The 26,233-nt window shown below is 35.0% G+C and overlaps 1 protein-coding gene across 3 annotated transcripts in view; it reads right to left on the bottom strand.

Annotated features, from left to right (window-relative positions):
• Positions 1-26,233, bottom strand: part of LOC145277650 (uncharacterized) — a 67,271-nt gene that overhangs the window by 16,329 nt on the left and 24,709 nt on the right. For all 3 annotated transcript variants that reach the window (XM_080129247.1, XM_080129248.1, XM_080129246.1), the window contains exon 2: positions 10,404-16,203. In XM_080129247.1, the coding sequence (XP_079985373.1) occupies positions 10,404-16,152 (5,749 nt within the window). In that variant the 5' untranslated portion in view covers positions 16,153-16,203. The remainder of the gene's footprint in view (positions 1-10,403; positions 16,204-26,233) is intronic.

Here is a 26,233-nt window from a genome sequence, read left to right on the forward strand (position 1 = left end):
TATCTGATTATGAGGGTTTATCTCCAAGATGCTTGTAGGAGTTTGTGATATATTTCCATTCTATGAAAGTCTGGTTAGAAGTTGAAGTGCGCACAGCTTAACTACAAAAACAATTATAGAATGTAAATCTTCAGATTTAGTCTGATAATTTCTATCAGGAATGAAACACATTTCATTATGTAGTCTACTTACCATGGATATAGATTTATACAACTACTAGTCTACACATTGGCCCTTAAAGGGGAAGATGAAAAATGTTCAAAATAAGTTTTTGAGATAATATTGTCTTTTGTCTTGAGAAAACATTCTTTTTACGTGATGAATGAAAAAAATAAAACTCAGGAAGCCTCTACAGCACTAATTAAAATTAAGGAGGCACTACTAAAAGCAAGTTTCTACCTCCCTCTTCCTTGAAAAAAAAATATTTTTTAAGGCCTGAAAAAAAAATAATAAATAAATCATCAGAATCCATAGGAGCGCTACTAAAAGCAATAAATATGGTTATAAATATGATTATAGTTATATATTGTATATTTATATTTAAATAGTTTTTCTTTTTAAACGCAATGGGGTTAAAAGGCTTTTAATATCGGACTTAAGACGGGGCAGCCATGGAATAGGTAAGCAAATGAATTTTTTGAAATTGCAAGTCACAAACTGGATGGACGATTTAAGCGCCCAAGTAAGCAACCTGATCTGAGTTTTATAATTATATAGATGGCGCTGTACTTGTATATTGAGCACTGTTGAAACAATTACTGAAACCAAAAATATATACATTATTTTATAATTATTTTATAATATAGCAAGACTGGAAATTCCAAAGTTGTACCTTTCATCTGTTTGTAAATTGCTACGTATTCTATAGAAATCTGGCGTGAACAAAAACCCTACACTATTATTGTACTACCTTTGTTTAAACTGAAAAATACTTATCTAACTACTGTTTTATGTACAACGGGCGTTCCAAAAGTGATGCCTCCAATTTTTTATTCCACTTGAATGGGTGAGAGGGGATAGCAAATTCCATTGTTATGATGACTGAACTAATGTATTCATGATCTGAAAGTTCCATCTCTCTGTTACAGATGTTTACAGTGTGAGACTCTAAGAAAGTAATCCCTGTTATAGACTTGCATCAGAAACAGAGAAGAGTCCTTGAATTCCTCCATGCAGAAAAAACTGAACCGATCAACACCCACCGGCGCCTGTTGAACGTTTATAAAGCCAACGTTGTTTATGCCAGCACGTTAACAAAACAGGTTCATCGATTTCAGAGTGGCAACAAAAATGTTAATGACAAAGCGCATCCCAGACTTTTACGACCAAGGCATCAAAAGTGTATCGAGAATGGTGATGACTAGGCAAAAAAATAAATTCTGGCGCACAATGGTCACTCTCCTGTCTTCATAGCTCTTTAACATTTTAGTTTTTGAGTTTAAAAAAATAGGAGGTTTTACTTTTGGAATGACTCACATACTTTCAGAATGAATATGGTTATGAGAGTCTATTTCTAAATCCTTGTAGAGGTTTATAGCATATCAATTCTATGTAAGTTTGGCAGAAATATAGACCCCCAAGATATTATCGTGCCATCTCTGGTCAGAAAGACACTACACTTTGAAATAGTTTATTTCTGAAAAATACAAAAATAAATTAGGCACTTGACCAATTAATAATGTTGGAGGGAGTGTCTACGATCATCCCTGTCACTGTACCTTATATATGTCTATCATTTTCCTAGCTAGAATCTTCAATCACCATAATACTACATTCATTCCAGGAGTCGTCCCACTTAAGATTCCCAAATCAATTTTTTTTTTTAATATATAAATAAATAAATATGAACATAAATAAATGAATCTTTTTTATTAACTTCACTTTGATCCTAGCCTGGAGGTCAAAACAGTGTATTTTGGTCAAAACATCAATATCAGGGAGGTGATGATGACTAAATGGTTAATGACACAGATTCTCAACCTGGCCGTGTCAAGTTCAAGCTCAGCTCATCCCACAAAAACATTTTCATTTAGAGATGTTGGGAACCTTCATGGGGTCTCTCCTGTAAGCACCTGGTGTCTTTCTAGAAAGAATTCTAACTGGAAAGATTTCAGGGCAACGAATACCAACAATAATTATCTGATTTATTCGAAATGAATAAATGATGCTCATTAACAACAAATTTATCAAATTTTATTTAAAAATTAAATTTTTTTTTGCATTGGATTTTCATTGGATATCCAATAATCGAGCAATCCCATCTTAAAAAATTTTTTTTAAATGATGAAGAGTGATAACGTACTTACGAACATGAATTTTTCTACACATATCATATCGATTATATCTTATATTCATATTGTTTGGATTCTTCGAACTACTGTTCTCATCTTAAGTGCCATTTTCACAACCTTTCAATCAATGTAACCTCCGACCTTCTTCAGGTGTATCTTGTCGAACCAGGGGAATGTTTCTGTTGAACTCGGGAATTTCGACAGAATTTTGAACAGAACCCTTTATTTATTTCACAGGGGGTAGCGTACTCTTGTTTCGTCAATTATGACCAGATAGAGGTCCCAAGTAATTCCCAATTGTACATTTCGGTCACCCACAGAGAATTGAACTCTCAATCTTTAGGAGAATATCACTTTTGCAATTGATTTTTCCAAGTGTCCCATCGGTCCACACAAACCGAAATGTAAAAATGACACCCAAGATGAGAACAGTAGTCGGAAGAATACAAATAATACATACATCTTATATGTATTCATAGTAGACAAATATATAACAAATAATGATCGTCAAGAAGATTGTTGTAGTTTGCAGAAGTTTTCAATCCTAACCCTCTGCCATCATTCTGTAACATTTTATAATCTAATAGTGCCTCATGCAAAATTTTTTGGAGCATAAACACATTATCTGTAATAGAAATAGTAGAAATGGCAGTGTTATAATTTTGGACACTCTAAGACATACCCAGCATACCAAGGTTGTTTTGACAGGCTTCTGGGCTTGACCTTTACTCCTGATCTTAAACGGAATACGTACATCAAATCTGTTGCCAAGGCCACTGGAAAAATGGTCGGATCCTTCTATCGATCTAGTAGATATCTCACTGCTGATGCAATTCTCTATCTATATAAGAGCCAGATACGTCCAAGGATGGAGTACTGTTGCCACATATGGGCAGGAGCTGCTAGAAAGGACTTGGCCTGCCTTGATAGGGTTCAAAATAGACTTCGTGGCCTGGTGGGAGATGTCCTTTTCTCTTCACTACAACCTCTGTCTCACAGAAGAGATGTTGCGAGTTTGTCTCTGCTTTATCGTTATTTTCATGGAAAGTGTTCAACTGAGCTTCAATCTATGGTCCCCCCTCGCCAAACATTCACAAGAAACACTAGACTAGCTGAAAACATTATCAATAATTTTCCCCACTCTTTATCTGTACCTAAACCTAAACATAGATTCCATGATCAAAGCTTCTTTCTTAGAACTGCACGCCTGTGGAATTGTCTTCCGTTTTCCTGCTTTCCAGCTTTCTATAATATGGTTGTCTTCAAATCCAACGTGAACAAGTTTCTGATGAGCCGTTCCACCTAAGTTAACAAATTTACCGAACTTCCATTACTATCGATTACTATATTGTCCTTTTGACTACTCTACACTCTTTAACCCTTATCCTTGAGTGGCCTATCGGCCTTGATAAGTGGTGACGTACTATGTAAAAAAAAAAAAAAAAAATGCCAAACTTGTAGTTTTGGACCCTGCTAGCAGGCCATGCAGCACTGCTTGGTCGCAAAATATGCTTAAATATATTTTAATTCATGCAGATTTTGTATTTATTATTATAGAGTCAATATTGATTATTATATTGTACCCAATATATAGTAATGATTTCAAAAGTTAAATAACTAAATAAAATTACAAGGATGCCATCAGCTAGAATTGAAACTAAAGCATATAGCTTTCCAGTATTATTTCTCACCATCTGAGCTAAGTCCATATGCATGTATAAAATTTTTTTTTAAATAACATTGTTATATATTTGCACATGAGTAGAAATAACGTCTACCAACTTATGCCTGCTACATTCTAATTCTTTTTCAATTTTCACCTCTTAACAGTTATTTTTACCAGCAAAAAAAGAAACAAAAAAAAAAACTGATTTTGTTCCACAAGTTCAAATCCTCTATATATCAAGTTTCAAGTTTGTAAACCAAAAATTGAAAGAGTAATTTGGTAGAGACTGTTCCACACACAAACAGACAATGTCACTCTTATATAGAGAGTAGGAGTAGTAACATTAACAGTGTTATAATTTGTACTCTTCTATGTGACACCTGGCACTCAAAATCTTTATGCTAAAATTCAATGCCAGTTGTATTAATAGTGTAAATATATATATATATGTATTTTTTTTTTTACACAGTGATCACCACTTATCAAGGCCCGGAAGCCACTCAAAGATAAGGGTTATTGCAAGTACATTACGTTAGTGTGGAGATTTGATGAAGTGTTTACTTAAGGGGGCGTTTCATTAGGAATTTGTTAACATTAGACTTGAAGACATCCAAGTTGTAGTCCGGTGGGAAGCAGGCAGACGGAACAGAGTTCCACAGGCGTGCAGTTCTAAGAAAGAAGCTTTGATATTATGGCAATGTCCTTTTTGAAGGTGGAATTCAGAAGATATTTTCAAATGGAGATGCCCAAAGAGGCACACAAAATAAAACAAATTAATAAAAACTTGCTTTACCATGAAGGCAAAGTTAGATACAAAATTTGTTTTTAATGTGGGGAGTGGGTATCTAGCACCCCAAAAAAGGACCCTCTGAGTTGGGAGAAAAATAAGAAATTGCCCGAGTTTAGAAGGATTTCTCCTCCACTGATTGAGAAGAGAAAAGATGAAGTGTAGTATCAGACCAGATACTACACTTTGCTCCTAGCCAAGGAACAGGAGACCATGTTGGTGCCATAACATGCAAACAGAAGACAATAATGTTTATCTATCTATATTATATAAAAGGAAATTTGTGTGTGTGTGTGTGTGTGAGTTTGTTCCCTACGGACTCAAAAACAGCTGGGCCGATTTTTATGAAATTTCACACAAATGTACTTTATGTGCCTGATAGTGTTTTTAGATAGGTTTGGTATCAGAACGTCTCTGATAAGTATAAATAATAAAAAAAATCCGATGAAAGAAGAAACAAGCAATTTTGATCAAAGTTAACACACCTTATACAGCCTAACATCACAAGTGCATTTGAAAAGTTTTATTACCACACAAGCAAAAAGGTCTGACATATAAAATCAACAGTAAATTATTTGATATGACGCATTTGAAATGAAGGTTGCTGTTTAGAGCATAATTGAACCATGATATAAGACTTTAATTTTAAACTAATTCAAACCATTATGTAAAAATAATTTTATAAAATCAACAGTAGGTTCTCTACAGTGCAATATAAACTACAATGTATTGCGGACTAAGTTACTGCAGTGAGGTATTTGAAGCTTCTTCCCAGTGCAGTGCGATGGGTCTCCAACTAGAGCAATCAATCAATCGATTTGATTAAAGAATCGGCAATTTCACAGATTTTAATGACAATAAAAATATGAGAGCGTGAAACATTCATTGATCATCATTCGATTCTGACCAACGTCAGGTCTCCCTGCTAATGTTTGCTGATAAAATGGTTTGTGGATGTAAATGACATTAGGTGATGATGCTGTGAACTTTTGTTCAATTCCATTCAAATAGAACATAGAAAAATGATTGCATGAAAACAACCTTCCATTTTTTTTTATTGTGTAATAAATTTACATTCAACAACTAGCCAATCGCATTGAGGCGTTTCAAAATCATGTAATGTGCTTCATTATAGGATATCGCCTGATCGCAAAAAAAACAAACTATCCACCCTCTGTCAAACTACTTCCCTACCCTCTCTATTTGATAAAATCAAAAGTAAAACCCATAAACATTTTGGCCATGTCAAACGATCAACCACTGACCTATCAAAGTAATGTTTTGAAGGTATGTCAGAAGACAAAAGAGGCAGAGGAAAACGAAAGAGAAGGTGGGGAGAAAATGCTTTTGATTGGACATCTCTCAACAGCTGAGTGTCTATTAACCAACTTTCCATGGATCGGAAGGAATGGCAAAAAATAAGTCACGTGGGTTCGCAATCTGCACCAAGTGAAAGATGCGACTCATAATGATGAAATTTACATTCTATTAATTTCTCGAGTCTTTTCCTCACACACTCGCTCTCCAGTTGTCACAATTCAATTTTCTCCAAATTCCACTCTGTGCAATCTTGTACTTGCTTCCAAATCTTCCTTAGGCGGCCAACATTAATCTGATCTAAGGAATCCATGCTTCTGCAATGATTTATCCACAACAAATGCTCCCCACGATCACGCCAATGTAACAGATACGGATAACCTCTATGGTGGACAAATGTAGTGTTTTCAGCGAATCCTCGAATCTGATGTCCTCAGTTTGGTCAGATTTGATACTGCAGATACATTCAATCATGAATCCGTCATCGTGCTGCAGTAAGGTGAGAAAGAGCTAGGCGAGGTCCCAGCATTCACTGCCATATAACATGACGCTCCTCACACCACTGTTATACAATTTACTCCAGATGTAGAGAGGGATAACACACGATGCTTCCAGAGGCAATAGCAGTTAAAATATTATGCATTTTTAAATTAATTTATAATTTAATTTATTAATTCTACCTATAAAGTTTCATCGTCAGACCCAAATAACATTTAAATTGATAAATCAAACTTTTTTCTGATTCTAACCTAATTTTCAATTGGTATTATTATACCATGTTACTGTTTAACATATACGGCATAATCAACTTGACACGCCAATTCAAGTTAGATGACCCAAGTTAAACGATATTGAGCTTGGTCACTACTAAATGAGTGACCATTTTGGAATACCAAGTGCTGTATGCTCTCTCCATATCTCAACATTGTTTCCAGTCATCTTGCACTTCTCTTTGCCCTGGAATCAGGCAGTGCTGATTCAGGAGAGATGTGGTTGGGGATTTTATAACCCTTGTTTCATATTTATATGTGCAGCCACTCCTACAGAGGGCATCCATTGTCTTTCAAGATTGAATGGAGGCCAACAATAATATATTTAACTACAATTTACTTTTTAAATTACTTAGCCCAATCCAGGCACTCTATATTATGCAACATTTTTAAATACAGGTTGGAACAATAAAAAATTGTTGCTCTAGAAAAGACGACATGATCCTTTTTTTGTTTGATGAAAACCAGTTTTCTTTTTTTGTTGCAAACCATCTACTAGATGGCCAGTTGTGTACAGCCTTCTATCATGTATGAAAGTGACACAATATTCAACAAGCGAGATCGAAGATGCGCCACTGTACAACTCATGCTCTCTACTGATCCAAGTTATGACAACAGGACCATTGCCAGCACCCTCAAATGCATTGGTGGATTGTCACAAATAACAGATGTGCCCAGGGTGATGAAAACAAAGTTTCCGGCCACGGTTATGATCTTTGGTGTGGTTTCAAGTGAGAGCCACATCATGCCACCTCACGTCTTCAAAGTCGGTTTGAAAATCAACACCAAAGTGTACTTGGATGTGCTGAAGAGTGTGGTGATCACCTGGTGCAATCAGGTGGCTGCTGGAAGATCCTGGGTGTGGCAGCAGTTGCTACGACTTTGTACCCTTCTCTCACTGGCACACCTCCTCCCCTGACCTGAGCCCACTGAACTACTTCATTTGGTCATATGTTGAGAACATCACCAACATGACCTCCCACAAAGCCAGCCTGATCGCCACCAGCCACCAAGAATTCGCTGAGATCCTGCCAACGCTTGTGGAAAGGGCATGCTCCCAGTTCCAGATCTGTATCAAGGCGGTGATTGAGGCTGAAGGCAGCTACATTGAATAGATGTCAACTCTACTACATAATCAAGTTACCTGAATTGATTTTTTTCAAAAATTTTAAAACAAAGCTGTAGTGTTGTTTTCTTTAGGGTTAGGGTGACAACTTTATCATTCCACCCTGTACTTATCAAGAAAAACAAGTGAAGCATGCATGGTCCCTCGTGAGTGCACAGTGAACGAGGCATGAAAAAGAAATGAACAAACGGTGCAGTTTTAGGCCTTAACATATGTAAATTTGAGTTCTTCAATATGCAAAAAAAGAAATGACTAAGTCCATTATTTGCCCCCCGCCCCATTTAGCCCCAAAAGTCTCCAAGGCTTTAACATATTTAGATTTGAGTTCCACAGCATGCGAAACAGAAAATTTTGGACAAATAAGGTAAAATAGTCCCAAAAATGGAGTATAGCCCTAAAAGAGCCCCTGCGGCACACCCAAGAGTTATCGCGAAGTATAAACAAACAAAATTGAGTACAACTTTTCAGAAAGTTTTATAAAAATCCAAGGCATCAATTTTTTTTAATAAGCACAAAAGGGTCAATTTTAGCCATTTTAACCCAAAAGGCACCCCGGGGTGGGCTCAGAAAATCCATTCTGTTACATTTTTACTTATATCGTGTTTCATGTTTGTGCAAAATTTCAAAAATTTCCAAGGCGTAGTTATTGAGAAAAGTGCAAACAGACGAACAGACAAGGGTGAATTTACAGGTTCACCCTCTTTTTATTGGGGGAACCAAAAAATTCTTTGAAATAAAAAACTTAAGGGAAATAACCTATATTTTTAGTTACAGAATATAAAAATTTTTAGTTACAGAATATAAAAATAATTGTCTCCCTTAGAACTAATATTTTGTTTATTTTACTGTACAAGTTTAAAAAAAAAAAAAAAAAAAAATGCAAACAACTAAAAAAACTAAACTTAAAAATTCCACTGCATCCCAGACAACACTAAATAGGTACAGCTAGTTAAACATAATTTAAATTTAATGTATAATTGATTAAAGTTTAGTTTAATATGAACAATTTTCTTTAAATTGAATTGATTAACTCTCTAATCCAAAGCGGATTTTTTTAAACAAATCTAGTGCTAATTTGATAGCAAGATTACAAGTGGATGGAGTAAGTTCAAAGTAATTTTGCCATTACTAACCAGCAGAGCATTACAACTGTCAACCAAGGGAAGAGTCTACCAGGCAGGTGTATGAAGTGTAATAATATATGAAAGGGAAATCTAGTCAGTGAGAGTTGAAGACATGTGTTACATGGAGAGAAACGACAGAATGATACAATAGATGCGTAATGTGAACCTTAAAGACAGGCTTAGTTATGATGATATCAGATGAAGATTATATCTGGACAATATAAAAGAGATGTGCGTAGAACAGAAGACGTTGATATTATGGTCACATTGAAAGAATAGATGAAAATTCTTGGGCTAGTAGATGTAGGACAGTTGAGGTAGCAAGTTCAGTTCACAGGGAAAGCCAAGGAAAACATAAGAGGAAGTGATAAGAGTACATTAGAGATAAAGAGGAATAAATTAAGACCTGGTCAGAGATAGGATAGTTTAGAAGTCAAACCGATGACATATCCATACAAGTGTATTAAGGCACCATCAATAAATCGGTGTATATGTCTCGTTTAATTTTGGTCTACACATGTAAAAGCATTTTTGATGCTAATATGAGGAAGTTTAAAACGTGAAATGAATATTTCAAACGAAATAGAATATTCGCAGGTGGACTAGTTGATAAGAATATCAATGGACTAGTAAAATGAGAACACAAACATATCTTTTAAGCAGATGCAAGACATAAGTAAGTTTGATCATATGGATTGACTGAAATATCATGGTGCTGCTTTAGAGATGTGATATAATCTGGCTTCCTCTTAAGAATATGATTGGCTAGTGTAAGCTATAAATATGGATGGGTATAGTAGCCTGGGAGAGATGTCAAAAGGTAAGCTGCCAGCTGATTACCAGCATATTACAAGCTATAACTATGAACAACTGTTCATTAAGGCAGCTTAATAGATTGTATTATTCGATTACTGTAGCCAACAATACTCAGCTACTTCAAACAGTATGGCATTAAAAATTAGTAACAAAATGCAGTACAGTATATAATCAAATAACATTATAAATAACACCGCAAAGTGGTGCAAATACATTAACCAGGGGGCCGGAAAAACATTGTATTCTACATTGTAACCTGAAAAAAACGTATCCTAGGGCCACTGTATCCCAGGGTTCTACTGTATATCCCTATCAGAGACATACAAAGATTTTTGTGTTATTTTTACTAGTCTGTTTCTATAATTATCCACTATTCCATACACAAATACTCCATTGCTAAAAATGCAAATTGAATGAACACATCTTAAAAAAATGGGTCAGTCCTTGTTTTAATCTGTTGAGGTTTTAATTTTCATCAACATTTAAAAAGATAAACAGCAACTCACCTTTGTTCATCCGCCTGCGTACAAGATATGCCTTGCATAGCTTTTTGCGCAGATCTGATTTATGACGCACGCCAAGTTCATGGCAATGAGTAAATGGATAATTACAATCAGTACACAACATATTAACTGAAGTGCTCCCACAAGAGAGATGCTTTTTATAAGTCTGATATGGTAGCTTCTTTCTCATCATCTTGAACGACTTCTTCCGTAGCCACCTTTCATTAGATTTAAGTTTTGGTTCGGCAGAAGAAACACAAAGGCTAGAACTTGTATCACCCATTTTCGCAGACGAGGGTGTAGCAAGTGAACGGAGAGAAATTTCAGAGACTGAAACGAACGGAGGTTTCAAAGGTGCAGCAGAATCATTGCTCTCTAGTCCTGTGTGAGGCATTGGATTTAAAGATGTACAATTAGCTGAAGAGGTACTTTTAGATGGAACATTGTCTTTTGAGGACATGACAGTTGATTCCCGATTCTCCACAGATGGCTTTGAACACAATTCCATTCCTTCAACTGAATGTGTCCGTGCTAATGTATTACAAAGAATCGGTTTTTGTTTAACTATATTGTCTCTCTTTGGCAAAATTAGTACCTTGGTTATTGGTTCCGCTAAACAGGACACTGCAGAAACTCTGTTGCTAATTTCAATGTCATGACTTAGAGGTGGTGTTAATTCCATACCAAAGTTATTTGTGGAGACAGTAGCACTCTCTGGTAGTTTTAAGCATGCAGAATTTGCAGTAATAACATTGGTAAAACTCAAAGGAGCAACATTTGTTTTAGCATTAGATAATGGAATTGATTCCTCAACCACAGGTTCAGGAGTCTTGCCAGAGTTGTTCAAATTTGACGAAGATGTTGGCGACAATAATTGGGTATGTTTTTTACATTTTTTTGGTTTTGATAGAAGCAAACTAGGTTTTACCAAATTATCAAATCCAGAGTTCGTAGTTACAGATGTAGTCGTGAGAGAAACATTGACCTGAGACAGAGGTTTTTGAACATCAATTTGTAGAGATGAAGGAGTATTTTTATCTGTTTTATTGCTTGAAGTATCCACAAAAGATGATTCCATGATCTGTTTCGTGATTAAAGAAATCTGTGCTGCTGACAAAGGAAGGTTTTTCTTATGACGATCAGAATTTTCTTTTACAATAGATTTGGAGGTTATAGATATAGTTTCAGAAGACTCATTACCCGAGGAGAAAGGTTTCTGAACATCAACTTGTTCAGATGACGTATTACTTTTATCCGTCTTGCTGGTCGGAGTATCTACAAATGAGGACTCTGAAAATGGTTCAGTTTTTGGTGTTGATGATAAAGTGAGATTTTTCTTGTGTTTGCAAACAGACGTTTTTATGACAGAATCTGGTGTTACCGATAGTTTTGCAGAAGAAATACAAGCAGATTGCAAAGGTTTCTGGATATTAATTTCTTGAGATAACATATTTCTTTTATCCGTCTTGCTACTTGAAGTATGTACAAAAGAAGATTTTGAGAGTGGTATAGTTTTAATGGGAATTGGTGTTGCCGACAAAGTGAGATTTTTCTTGTGTTCGCAAACAAATTTATTCACAGCAGAGTTTGGATTTACAGTGCGAGTTACAGAAGTGCAGACAGGAGACAAAGAAGCTTTCTGATTATTAATTTGCGGAACCAGAACATTTGGTTGAACAAGGGAACTCTTGCTGGTGTTGTTCAAGAAAGTTTGAGACTGAAAATTTGGCAAAGATATCGGAGTGCTTTGAACGGATGCTGGAACCAACAATTTGACAGATCTTTCAGAAACAAGGTTATCAGTTTTTACCGGATGTATTTTGTCTGTCAATGGAATAGCGTCATTTTTGTTGGAGGTGGAAATTTTACAAATACTATTTATAGTGTCATAGGAATTAGTAGAAATACTATAAGAGGAAACAATTTTGATATCATGCGGACAATCAGAATATGTTACAGCCGGATTTGGGGTTGCAGAAGTGCAAACAGAGGGCAAAGAGGGTTTCAGAACATTAGTTGGTGGAAGCAGAACGTTTGATCTAACAAGAGAATCCTTGTCAGAGGTTTTTGATAAAATTTGAGACTGAAAATTTGGCAAAGGCATTGGAATGCTTTGGGTAGTAGCTGGGGACGATAATTTGCTATACTCATTCAATTTTTTAGCTGTTCCTGATACAAGCGAACCAGGTTTTACCAAATTATCAAATCTAGAATTTGTATTTGTAGATGTAGGTGCACAAGAAATACTGACCTGAGACACAGGTTTCTGCGTATCAATTTGTGAAGATGAAGGAATATTTCTATCTGTCTTGCGGCTTGGAACATTTGTCGAAGGTGGTTCTAGGCTTTGTTCTGTTATTGAGGAAATTGATGTCGATGACAAACAAAGAATTTTCTTGTGATGGCAATCAGAAGTTTCTCCAATAGATTTTGCCGTTACAGATATAGTTGCTGAAGACTCATCAGCCGAAGAGAAAGGTTTCTGAATCTCAATTTGTTGAGACAACTTATTAATTTTATCTGGCTTGCTGCTTGGAGTATCTACAAACGATAACTCTGAAAATGATTCAGTTTTTATGGGACCTGGTGTCGATGACAAAGCCAGATTTTTTTTGTGTTCACAAACAGATGTTTCTACAGAAGAGTCCGGTGTTTCTGATAGTTTTGTAGAAGAAATGCAAGCAGAAGACAAAGGTTTCTGGATATTAATTTCTTGAGATGGAGTAAATTTACCTTCCCATGTGGTGCTTGGAACATCTGCGAAAGATGATCCTGTAATCGATTCAGTCTTTAAGGAAATTGGCATTGCTGATGAAGCAAGATTTGGCTTTGTATCCAGTTTTTCTAATTCTGGTAAATCAGCAAGTTCACTTTTAGCCACTGTAGCTTTCTGCTCAGGTTTGTCATTGTTGGTAGTATCCACAAACTTTTTTTTCATAAGTTCCAAAGCCCTAAACAGAGCAGGACATTCAGGTTGTTCAAATGTTTCTGTAGATTTTATTGGGGAAAATTTTGTCAGTTTTGGCATTTCAAGCTTGTCAGAGGAGAAATTTGCACATTTATACATACTTGCACTAGTCACAAATGATAGTTCAGATAGGTTAGGCATTTCATTATACGTTTCACATAATTTGGACTTTTTAGTGGCAATTCGTGATGGTTTTTTTTTAGCGTCACTCGACAGTCTGTTCATTTTATCATCGACTGACGATTCTGATAACTTGTGCTTTCTAGTTCTAATATCAGATGATGACTTGGGCGTTTTTAACTTTTCCGACAATTTTGTTTTTTTTACAATCCCGCCAGTTGACATTTTTGATGTTTTGCCATTTTTTGTTTTGCCTTTTGTCGATATTAATTTTTTACCTGATTTTATTTCTGATGACAATTTTTTGGACTTAATCTTTTTACGTTTACCCAATACAACTAGTTCTGTAGTAGTAGATTTTGAAGTGCACATTGAAATAGATGCAGGTTTTTTAAATCCAGACGTTTTTTGATGGCCCTCACCTCGAGATCTAACTTTTGTGGTGTTTTCTATAATAGGCATATCATCAGTGGAAATGTTCTCAGAACCTTCCATTGTTGAATGACGTTCTTTTAGAATAGGTTCAAATTTTTCCAACGTTGGTATAAACTGGCTTTTAATTGTTTTTTCAAATACTTTGTCGGCATCATTAAGAAACAGATCTGAAAGCTTAACTTTCTTTTTAGAAGACATTATTTTACGTTTCTCTGACTTAAGTAATTTCATCTTTTTTGAAAGTTTTTGTTTGTTAGACAGTATTCTTGTTTTCTCTTTAACAGATTTCTTGCCAGTTTTATCAGCATTAATCAACGATGGACAATCTACCAAACCTAGAGGCTGTTCGGTGGGAACCAGTTTTAATTTGGTCTTTTTCATGTTCTCTTCAAGAGCACTGTCGATTAGGTTTTCTGTTAAAAGCTGACTCGAAGGACTAAACGTTTCACTCTTATCAGCTTTCGGGGTAAAATTCAAAGCATTTGAAATGCCAGATATTGTGGAATTTTCAGATACAGAAAGACAGCAATCCGACTGAATGTTAGTTTTGATTTTTTTCGTGGTTTTGGATAACTTTTTTGGCAATTTACAAGATTTGGTGTCAGATGAAGACATTTTGGATGTCTTTTTTAAACGTTTCAATTTTTTCTTTGCTTCTAAAGACTTCATTTTAGTCCCTGAAGCAGCAGCAGCAACGGAAATTTCCTTGGTTGGAAGTGAAATTCCTTTTGTCTCCTCACTTGGCATATCCTTTGTAGCTTTAGGAATTATAAAAACCTTTTGAGGTGATTTAAGATCATTGGATTCTGAATACGATACCATGTCCATCGGAATCGCTTCACTGCAAACCGAAACCGGCAAAGTACTTGTTGAATCTAAATTCTTTGATTGAACACACACATTCATTTGTGATGGATGATCAAACTGCTCAAATTCTTTGCCCTCACTTGCAAACATACCAAGTTTATCCATCTTGGAATTTGAAGCATCAGCAAAAGACAATTCTGAAAGTGGTTGGGTTTTTATGGGAGTCTGTGTTGATTCAAAAGTAGGATTTTTCTTGGGTCGGCAAACAAACGCTTTCACAGGAGAGTCTGGTGTTGCCGGTAGTTTCACAGGAGAACTATCTTTGTCTTTTCTGCTCACAGAAACAGAAAAGATATTTTTGATAGGCGAAGGATGACTTTTGTTCCTGATATCAAAAGAACCAGTTGCAACCTGATCGACCAATGTTTCTGAATCGCTTACAGAGTTCTTATCTGCTAAAACTCGCTGATATTTCAAAGGTGTTTTGTCACCCGTAGAATTTGGGCGCTCATTATCACTTGTATGACGAACTGGAGAAATGGTCGATGTATTACTATTCGGCATCAAATGAAACGTCATGATTGGTTTACCACGAACAGATTTTTTTAGGAAAATCACTCTTTTAGCTTTATCATCTGCTAATTTTAGTTTTTCTGTTATTAGATCATTTGAGTTCTTAAAATGACCTTTCAACTTTGAGGAATCGCTAATTATAACCTTTTTGGTATAATACAAATTATTTTCTTCTGGAGTATGTGATTTAAGGTTTATAGTTGCATTAGCATTTTCCTCACATAGAGATTTACTCTGGGCAATGATGTGTCTCTCAAGGCCGCTTTGCGGCAAGTATTTCAGCGGAATTTTATTTTTCAAGTTAACCTGCGACAATGTTTCAGGAAATGATAAGCGTTCGTTTTGTACTGCAAGATCAGAGAGATCTTTTCTCTTCCAGTGATCTTCCAACTTTGAAGAATCTTTAACGTTTAGTTTCTTGGAGTTAAAACAATCATCTTTTACAGAAACTTTCTCCAAAGTACATGATTGAAGATTTATCGATACAGTAGAATTTTCCACGGAAATGGGCTTACCATGTTTTTCAGGCTCGGTTTCAGTAGCCAGTCTTGATTCAACATTAGTGTTTTTAATATTACCTCGGGATGAGTAAGTTTTACCAAATTTCCGAACAACTGGTCCGATGTTGCCATAAGGAGAATAGGTTTTTCCGTAGCGCCGTGAAAACACAACAAAAGAATCAAGGTCATCTGCAGGCATGGCTTGAATTTTGGATTCTTGATTCTCGGTGACATCATTGCTACTTTTTGCAATTTTTGTCACAGAATCTTCTGGAGGCGGACTTTTAACAATTGATGACTGCGATTGGGATTGTGTCGTCATTTCAGAATTACATTTAAAATCCGTCATCAGGTATGTCTAGCATTTGATTTCTTCTTTTACTTCATGTTAATAAGGACACTAGAATGAAAAGAAAAATGGAATAATATTAGAAAAATAGTCATTTAGAAAAGTAAATAAAATAGTTTGTTTTTTTTAGAACTTTATCAAGGCCAAAAAACACTTGAGGATAAGGGTTAATGATATTGATAGTTTGCCACTTATACGATGAAAAATGTTAGGAGAGGATTGAAAATAATGAAGTTAATAAAATTTAATCACTTATTAAGGACGGCTTATGCCAACTATTTATTGACACTAGATATTTAAAGACAACCGTTTTCTTGTATCTTGTTGAAAAACATTCCCATAGGAATATGTTGCACAGATATGAAGTTTTTCTTAGAACAAAACTGTTTGTGGAAATGCCATTAGGCAGAGAAAAAGAAAGATAATTTCTTTGTAATTGAGGTAACAAAATGAATTCTTGTTGTAAATATGTTACAAAGAGAAACCAAAGATTAGAACTCAGTCGAGCATCTTTCATGGAAATAACAGTAGAGTAGGAAAAGACTAGCAATGTCTCTTCAGTGGGGAAGAGTCTGTAAAGAAGTTAGAAGATCACTCATCCCCCCTCACATACACACACGGAGTAAATTATGAAGTCGATTTTGTCCTTTGTTAAGGAAAAAAAAAGAGTGCTCCAAGTGGCACCTCCTCAGACATAGCAAAAGTAATGAGAATTTCTGTTTGCCGCTATTAACATGACCATACAATAACCATGAGGATTCGTTATTTATTATTAACTTTTTGTATTTTACTTCAGTAAATTCTCAGAAATCAGGGGACCCTCTTCTTGAGGCTAACACTTGATTTTTATATGAGATACATAGATATCCAAGTTTTAATTTAAGGTTCTTCTCTACTTCTCAAATACCAAGTTAATGAGGCAATGAAGAACATCAATTTTCATCTCTCTAATTGATCACTCAACTATGTTATAATTCATCTTTCTTGTGGGTTTTTCATTAGTTGGACTCCAGAACCAGAATTTATCTGGTTTGGTGGAGTATCCAGCTTAATGCTGTTACACAAGATACTATCACTAGGAGAAACTGCACCATTCCTCTGTTTAACCACACTGAGAGAACCTTATTTAGGTTTTAAATACTATACGGTTTTGAATATTTGATCAGGGTTTACTTGTATGGCTAAGTGTATCCTCATGTCAGGTTATCCTTACAAACCACTGTAGAGAGATGATATCTTTTAGGAATTTAAAGTCTTGGTGTTTGTTAAAATATAGTTGACAAATCAATTTTTTAAATATATCGTTTTAAGCAAAAACAATATTGCATACATAATTGTCATGTTGAAAATAGTAATATATTCAAAAATTACACAAATTCGAGAAGAACAATTGCTATTGTGTTTTCAGTAAAAAAAAAAAAAAAAAAAGTCTATTGTTAGAGACAACAAATATTGCAATCATGACACAAGTATTCTAAAATACTCTTTTTGGAGTTATGTCCCCTGCATTTAGACTCCTACCATCTACTTTATAAATATAAAAGCGAAAATGTATATATGTATGTATGTACGCTTTTCCTCGATGTCCACAAAAGGCTTCTTTCAGAGAAGCGCTCGCTCGCTTCACAACTTCTTAAAACTTTTTATATCATCTATAAATTGTAATATCTCACACTTAACCACGGAGCTCGCCTGTCTATTTAATTTTATTGACTTTCAAATGTTAATTATTCCACATTTCCCGCATCGGCACGTGTTACATTCGGTTTTCGGTATAAAAAAAGCGAACCTCGACTCTAATCATAGGCCCAGAGCCATTTTGGTCAATGTCAACTTCGTCATATCAGACTGTAGCTTTCATTTCGCTCCTCCTAATAAACAGGGAGCGGCTTTTTAAAAACAAACAAACCGATTTATTCAAAACTGTCTATTTAATTTTATTGACTTTCAAACGTTAATTATTCCACATTTCCCGCATCGGCACGCGTTACATTCGGTTTTCGGTATAAAAAAAAGCGAAACTCGACTCTAATCACAGACCCAGCGCCAGTGAACGTTTGGTCAATGTCGATTTCGTCATATCAGACGGTAGCTTTCATTTCGAGACGAGGGAGCGTTTTTTTAAAAACAAACAAACCGATTTATTGACCTCATTAAAAACTGTCCCGCACAAAATGCTAACTGCTGAATACCTATCGCCATCACGTCCATCAAAAACGCGCACCTGGTTTTTTTTCACACTTTACTATTTTCCAACTGCGCATCGCGTCAAGGCTTCGTTTTTTTTCACGGGCACGTGTTCTTTTTCACACACACCTACAAACACCCGGGCAACGCCGGGTACCCCTCACTAATAATCTATAAATATAAAAGCAAAAATGTGTGTATGTATGTTTGCTTTTTGTGTATGTCCAAGAAAGGCTTTTTTCAGAGAAGCAGTCGGTCAGCTCACAACTTCTTAAAACTTTTTATATCACATAGAAATTATAATATCTCTGAGTTAACAACAGAGCTCGCCTGTCTATTTAATTTGCTCGACTTCGGGAAGATAAATATTCAACATTTGTCGCTCGCCGCATGTGGATTAGTCTTTCTCCTATAATAAAAGCGACACTAATTCTGGCGGTATTTTCAGTCTATCGGCGGAAATGTCCGAAAGCAATCAGATTTGATCAATGTGGAAATATTTTCCTTATATCAAACAATTGCTATTCAAATTGGACAAGGGGAGCTGGTCCCCCCCCACCAACATCTTGGGGAAACAAAAATAAAAAAGCTTTCCGCAGTAAATGAAATACTATCCCGCAGTCATAGTTGACCTGATTAAGTCATTAAAACGTGCACCTGCCAAGTAATTAAATAAATTCAAACGTGTTTCCGTTCGTATCTTGTGGTGGGTCAATTGTTAAAGTTGCACAATTTTTTCTTTCACACTTTAATTTCCAACTTCGCCTCAAGGGTTCGGGTTCGGTCCTCATACTCACCTACCAAAACTACCAAAACATTTTTTTTATTTTAAACCCCCCCCCCCACTTGGAGTTTTGATTTACCCAAAATCACACACACCTCCAAACACCCGGGCAACGCCAGGTACCCCCCCCCCCCGCTAGTCTATAAATATAAAAGCGAAAATGTTTGTGCGTGCATGTGTGTGTGTGTGTTTTCATGTATGTCCAAGAAAGGTTTCTTTCCAAGAACCGATCGGTCGCCTCACAACTTCTTAAAACTTTTTATATCGCGTCTAAATGATAATATATACGAGTTAACAACTGGGGTCGCCTGTCTATTTAATTTGCCCGACTTTGAAAAGATAAATATTCAACAATTTTCAATCGCCGCATGTGGATTAAGCTTTTTCGTATAATAATAAAAGTGAAACGGATCTTAAGACACGCCAGGAACATCCAAACGCAATAAACTTTGATCAATGTGGAGTTTCTCCTTATATCAGACAATTGCTATTCAATTTGGACAATCCCCTTTTTGTGGGGAGCTGGTTCCCCCCCCCCAACATCTTGGGGAAACAAAAAAAAATAAATAAATAAGAAAGCGTTCCCGCAGTAAATAAAAACTGCCCCGCAGTCAAAGTTGACCTCATTAAGTCATTAAAACGGGCACCTGCTAATTCTAAATACTTAAATAAATTCAAATGTGTTTTCATTGGTATTTCGTGATGGCCCAGTGGTTAACGTCACATGTTTTTTTTTCACACTTTAATTTCCAACTTTGCCTCAAGGGTTTGAGTTCGATCCTTCATACTTACCTACCAAAATTTTTTTTTATTTTAACCCCCCTCCCCCTGACACAAACAGCCGGGTGACCACACACACCTCCAAACACCCAGGCAACGCCTGGTACCTCCCACTAGTGTCTAATAAAAATATGGCGCTTCTACACTATTGGGACAAAATTTCGGAAATCATAATATTGAATTTCCCATGAAAACAATAGTATCTACGTATTCCTCGTATTTTTATCCCAAATTACAAAAATCGATAAGGTAAAAAATTATTTATTAAAAAAAATAGAAAAAATAGAATTTGATGAAAACGATCGTAAAATACAGAATTCGAAAGGGAGGTAATTTCCACGTTTTGATTAAAACAAAATGCCGGAAATTTTTCATCTGCTAACACGATTAAAGTTTTGTTTTTAATAATTCAGTAATATTCAGATAATTTCGACCGTATAATTTGGAAGCTACCATTCTAAGTTATAAGAATTAACAACAAAAAATCAGTTGAAACCATTGTTTTTTATCAGAAAACTTCATTTATGGACTACAAAATCTTGTCCCAATTTGTAGAAGCACCAAAAATATGATTTTACCCAATTTTTTGTAAAAATTACTATTTATTATTTCAATGACTTTCTTCTTGATGATTTTTCATAATTTTTAGATATATTACTATTTTCAGCATGACAATTAAGCATGTAATATTGTTTTTGCTTAAACCAACATATTTAAAAACAAATCAATCTGTCAACTGAATCTTAACAAACACCAAAGTTTCTCCAGAAGAAAATAGAACGTTATCAAAGCAAAGTAGAATGATATTATAAAAGGGGGAAAAAAAAACAACAAGCCTCAAATAATTTTAACCAAACTTCAAAACTTATAAAACCTATTCTTGTGCTCTTCTTGATTTCAAAAATGTTCACAAAAAAAATTAAAAAAAAAAAAACAACTAGAATGGTGAAGCAATCAGATTTTTTTGTTCAGGTTTTCTGTTCAAATGTTATTGAATATAAAAAATATCTTTTGACAAAAAAACATCAATTAATGTTTAAAATATAAATATTAGATATGAATAGCATAAAATATAAAAAAAAAAAAAAAAAAAAGAGCCCTTGTCTGAACAAAGTCTGGTCATAATATATGATGGATTTCGACATATGAGCTTCTGCCACAACAACTAGGTTGTTCGGAAATCCACACAGATGGTGAAGGCTTTGTGCAGAATCATCCACACTTTTTGGTATTACTGCTAACTTTTGTCGGTGCAGACGACTTCCATGAGACAGAGTATACAGTAAACCACAGTTTTTTTTTTTTTTACATCAGAGTTTCCTTTTCCTAGATACATGTCTTAACAAAGACTGCATCTATCCCAGTGAATTAATGCGCCCTTAGATTACCACCTGGAAATTTCTGACTCGGTGTGGTACATACAGCACCTAGACTTCCCAAATGATCATCCATTTGGTACTGTCCAGGCTCGATGTTACTTAACTTCGGTGAATATATATAACATTGCTTAACTTTGGTAATATATATAGATAGATACACACACACACACACGGCTTTAGGATGTGTTGAAAAGTAATCAATAAAGTGCTCGATCACAAATGTGAAAGCTAAGCTACAAATTATTTATATAAAAACTATATCTTACATATTTTAGAGACATACCATGATTTCATTGCAGTGGATCTGCCTTTTAAAGAGGCTTTTAAAAATCCAAACAAATCATCAGTGACTCACGTTTTGAACACCATTCTTCAATTAGTTTTTCATTTCAGGAGTCGCTGTTTGACCTTTTAAAAGGCAGATTCATTGCAATGAAATCACGGAAGTCATTGAAATATGTAGCATATAGTTTTATATAATTTGTGTGTGTGTGTGTGTGTGAGTGTGTGTGTGAGTGTGTGTGTGTGTGTGAGAGAGTATGCTGAAAAAAAATAAATCAAGTACTTAATCGTAAAAATATGAGAGCTAAAATACAAATTATTTATTTAAAAAGTATATATGGCATATCCTAGAGACAGAATATATAATATATAGTTTTTAAATAAATAATTTATATATATATTTATTCCAAGACTTCCTGGAGATGATTAAATAAAGACAAAGTGTTGATGAACATTTAACTTGGTTTGTTGCTTTTTTTATCGTCACATCTCGTTGGAATATTATTTCCTTTATTTTCATCATATATATATATGTATGTATGTATGTACTAGACAGCTTTGCTAGTTCGCTATCATATTGCAAAGTTCTCTACTTAAAATACTAGCAACAAAATTTTTAATAAATTTCATCGTTGTAAACACGAGACAAACACTTTTGCAGTTTCTCATATAAGATAGGTCAGAGTTAACATTTTCATATTTTTGATGCAACCTTACATATCTTTTAAATATGATCATAAAGCAAAAAAGAAAGTAATCAATTTGCCTGGACAAGGGTTGAGTAAGCAAAGAACTTTTTATAACTCCTGCCATCATAACGAAGAAGGAGAGCCCACCATCAGTCGCATTTCTGAATTTTATTAACTTGCTACATATTTTTCCATGAAATAAAACAATATTCTTAAGCAAAACAATGCGTTGTATTAAAATCAAAAAAAAATCAAGAGAAAGGAAATTATTTACAGCGGCTGTAGTTAGATAAGTTTTTGTTGTGAATGTTTTACAGAGGAGAGACCACAAATTGAAACTCAGTCAAGCACCTTTTTTTCTCTTTTTGAATTTTTACCTCCAAACAAGGCATAGTGCCACTTTGATGTAGGGGGCTACTATCTGGGACATAATTGCGGGGACACTATTTAGGGAGTTTAGCAGCAAGATGTCTATTCACATTACATTTGAATTTCTGCATGTCAGTACGACCTGGGAAACAGGAACCCGGAAGGGAATTCCAAAGTCTAGCAGTTCTGGAGAAGAAACTATTAGAGTAAAAGGCTTGCTGGTATCTGTGGATCTCTACTGTGTAAGGGTGGGATTTGCTGCTTGTCAGGTTTGTTGGGAGTATTTATGTCAAACCATGAAAATAACTACAGAGTAAAGAAAGACTAACAATTGTCTCCTCAGAAAACAAAAACATCTAACTAATGAGATATCCTTTTACAAAGCAATACACAACTTAATTAATCTTATAATGTTAATTTCATACAAATGATCAGTGTATTCAAAAGCTCTTATTCACAATATGAATTTGGCATTTTACTCCCACTGTCAGTATAATAAATGGGCCAACTTTATGAATTTATAGATCAAGTAAATTCTGTGTATTAGCAAAAGTGTACCAAATGCTGTTCTCCACCAACATCTCAATCTAAAGTCTTTGCCATCTGCCCTATTACAGCAACATCTAGGATGGTTTAGATATGAAACTTATCGTCCGAAAGGAAACCTAATTTATTTTGTAATCTTCCCTACCTTTCTGCCTGGGTGGCATAAGCAGATCAGGGTTTGGTTTAATTTTGTTTTACAACATATCAAACCTTTTGGTTATTTAATGCTGAATCCAGTCACTTTAGTGGAAGTTTTTATGCCCCCAAGTTCTTTATATCTCCAAATATTTATTCCTGGTGCTTGGTTTGTTGTTTTGTAGAGGACAGTTGTTATTTTTTGCTATTACAGAACATGATTGAGTTTTGCAAAAAGAAAGGAAAAAAACAATAACATCAATTATTTAATTATTGGAATTATTTCTGAGATGACTAATTTGTATATTTTATTCATCTATTTGTGGACTGTTATCCTCATCTTTTATAGTTACTGTTTTACGATAGTTGGCTGAAACATCGTGAAACAACAACTATAAAAAGATGATAATAACCGTCCGCAAATAAATAAAATAACATCAGTGTTGGATGCATTTTAGGTTAGGAAGCCAGCATCTTCAAACATAATCTAATAGCACTAGTAACATGTTAGAGAGCAGCCGAGGACCTGGCGAACAAGCATCAAAGACATTCAAATTCACAGGTCTTCATCTTTGGAATTGCGATGTGTTAGTCATCTCATGCAACTTTTTAGTGTTTGGTTTGGTTGTTTTATGGCATATCAACCCTTTTCAGGTTATTTAATGCTGAATCTGATCATTTCGGTAAAAGTTTTATAAGGAACAGTCTGATTTTGAATCAAAGTTAACACCCTTATAAAGCATAACATAACAAGTGCATTTGAGCGGTTTTATCACTGTACGAGCAGAAGAGCCTAGCGTATAAAATCAACAGTAGTTTCTTTGATAAGACAAGAGTACATTCGAAATGAATGTTTCCGTATAGAACAAAATTGAACTATGATATTCGACTTTTTTCATTTTTAAACTTTGATTCATTTTATACTCCAACGAACTACAAGCCCTTATACGCACCCTGACGTAAATACTCCGGAGAAACCCAACAAGCAGCAAAATCCCACCCCTACACAGTAGAGATCCCAGAAAGACTTCTACTTTAAGAGTTTCTTCCTTAAGAAAGCTAGACTTTGGAATTCCCTTCCAGATTCCTGCTTATCTTACTGTACTGACATGCAGAAGTTCAAGTGTAATGTAGACAGACATCTTGCTGCTCAACTCCCTCCAAGCAAATTATGCCCCAGATAGTAGCCTCCTACATCAATATAGCATTGTGCCTTGTTTGGGGTGAAAATGCAATAATAAAAACTAAAACAAAAACATGGAGCATGATCATCGGATGATATCAAAGCATGTTTAATTGTTGACAACCAGGATGGTGATGAGATTTACCATGCTTACCTCCAAAGAACGGCTTCAAAGATTAAATTGGTCCTCATTTGAACAATAAAGGGTACAAGGAGACCTGATTCTGCTATATGGCATAATCAACAGAAATGTAAATCATAGGAGTTTTTCAATTCAATATCTAATCGCATACCTGTGGTAACCTGTAGATGTACCATCATCATTCTCGGCCCTGTCGGTGGGGCATTAGAATACGCCGACTGCCCCCCAGCAGAGGGTAAAAGTCCCTCAATGGGGGTCCTGGATATGACCTTAAACTATATCCAGTGGTGAGGCCCCAGCTTGTGGGCTTTGGGGAGTGTGGAGCCACCCTTTAATTACCATTGCTCCCAGGTCCACTGACCCGGAGTGGTAGTACCTGTTAGGGTCCCAACTATGGGTTAAATAGAAACCGACGTGAAAACAACAAATATTCTATTAAAAAAATTTTTCTTACGAATCTTTGGATTCGGCATTAAATAACCCGAAAAGGGTTGATATGCCATAAAACAAAAACAACCAACCAACCATCATTATTCTCATCTCCACAAAATAAAAAATGCAGTATTTTTTGTGGTTCTGCTTCTTGAAAACAGCCTGCAAGAAGATGTTGTAATGATGGTTACCATATCCATGTTTAAAATCACTTTGAATAAACATTCAAACTGTATACGGATGTAACGTCTTCCGTCTTTTGCATGGCTTGTTACACTTTACTTTTTACCTCTTAATAAAAAGATTTTCGAACTCACCTATTAACTCTAACCTAAGTTTGAAAACAGGAGTGATTCCATAAAAATACCAAAGAGTTTGCTTAATTATCCTAGTTCCATGAACGACTACTCATTTATTTTTGATACTCTCTAATTCATACAATTTTATTGCATGTAAAATAAAAACATTACCAATTTAATAACGCTGCCTTTCAAATTAAACTCGTTTCATTGTTTAAACTCTAGAAAAAAAAAATTAAAGAAAAATTTAAATCACATTAACAAAACATGTGGAAAATAAAAACTTTTCATACCTAATATTCTATCTCTCTACACAGCCACCATTCGCCCGTACATGAGGCATGATTGTTGCCACAGAGTCACTAGCCTCTCTAACCTGGACAGAATGCGAAAACGAATTTATAACTTAATAACTCCAAACTCCGTTTATTGGGTGGGTTTCTAACAGTATATTGTTTTATATTTATTTTTAAGTCATTATCAAGACTTCAAATATGTAAGTTTCAATTCGCTGTCATTTTTCTTGTTCTCACCTAACGCTCAGCACTATTTGTTTTTTTTTAATCAAATAAACGTTTTTAATGGAAATAAAAGCACTAAAAACTTTTCCAGATAGGTAGAAGAGTAACTTATCTTGCCTTTGATAACATTTATTTGTCATTATATTTGTTTTTTGACAACTTTTTCATACTAATGCGTATTGCAAAGCAAACCCCAAATTATTAATCTTCCACTAGAAAATTCAAAAACCAATAACTTTAAGGTGGCACGTGTTTTTAATCGACAATTAGTCTGACTCGCATGTAAAAACAAAAACGTTTTGGTTTTTAAAAAATATAAAAAAGGGAGAAAAGATAAAACTGTTTTTGTTTTT

Source organism: Euprymna scolopes, chromosome 6 (genome assembly GCF_053919585.1).
Source record: "Euprymna scolopes isolate OS-2025 chromosome 6, ASM5391958v1, whole genome shotgun sequence".
NCBI classification, from domain to species: Eukaryota; Metazoa; Mollusca; class Cephalopoda; order Sepiida; family Sepiolidae; genus Euprymna; species Euprymna scolopes.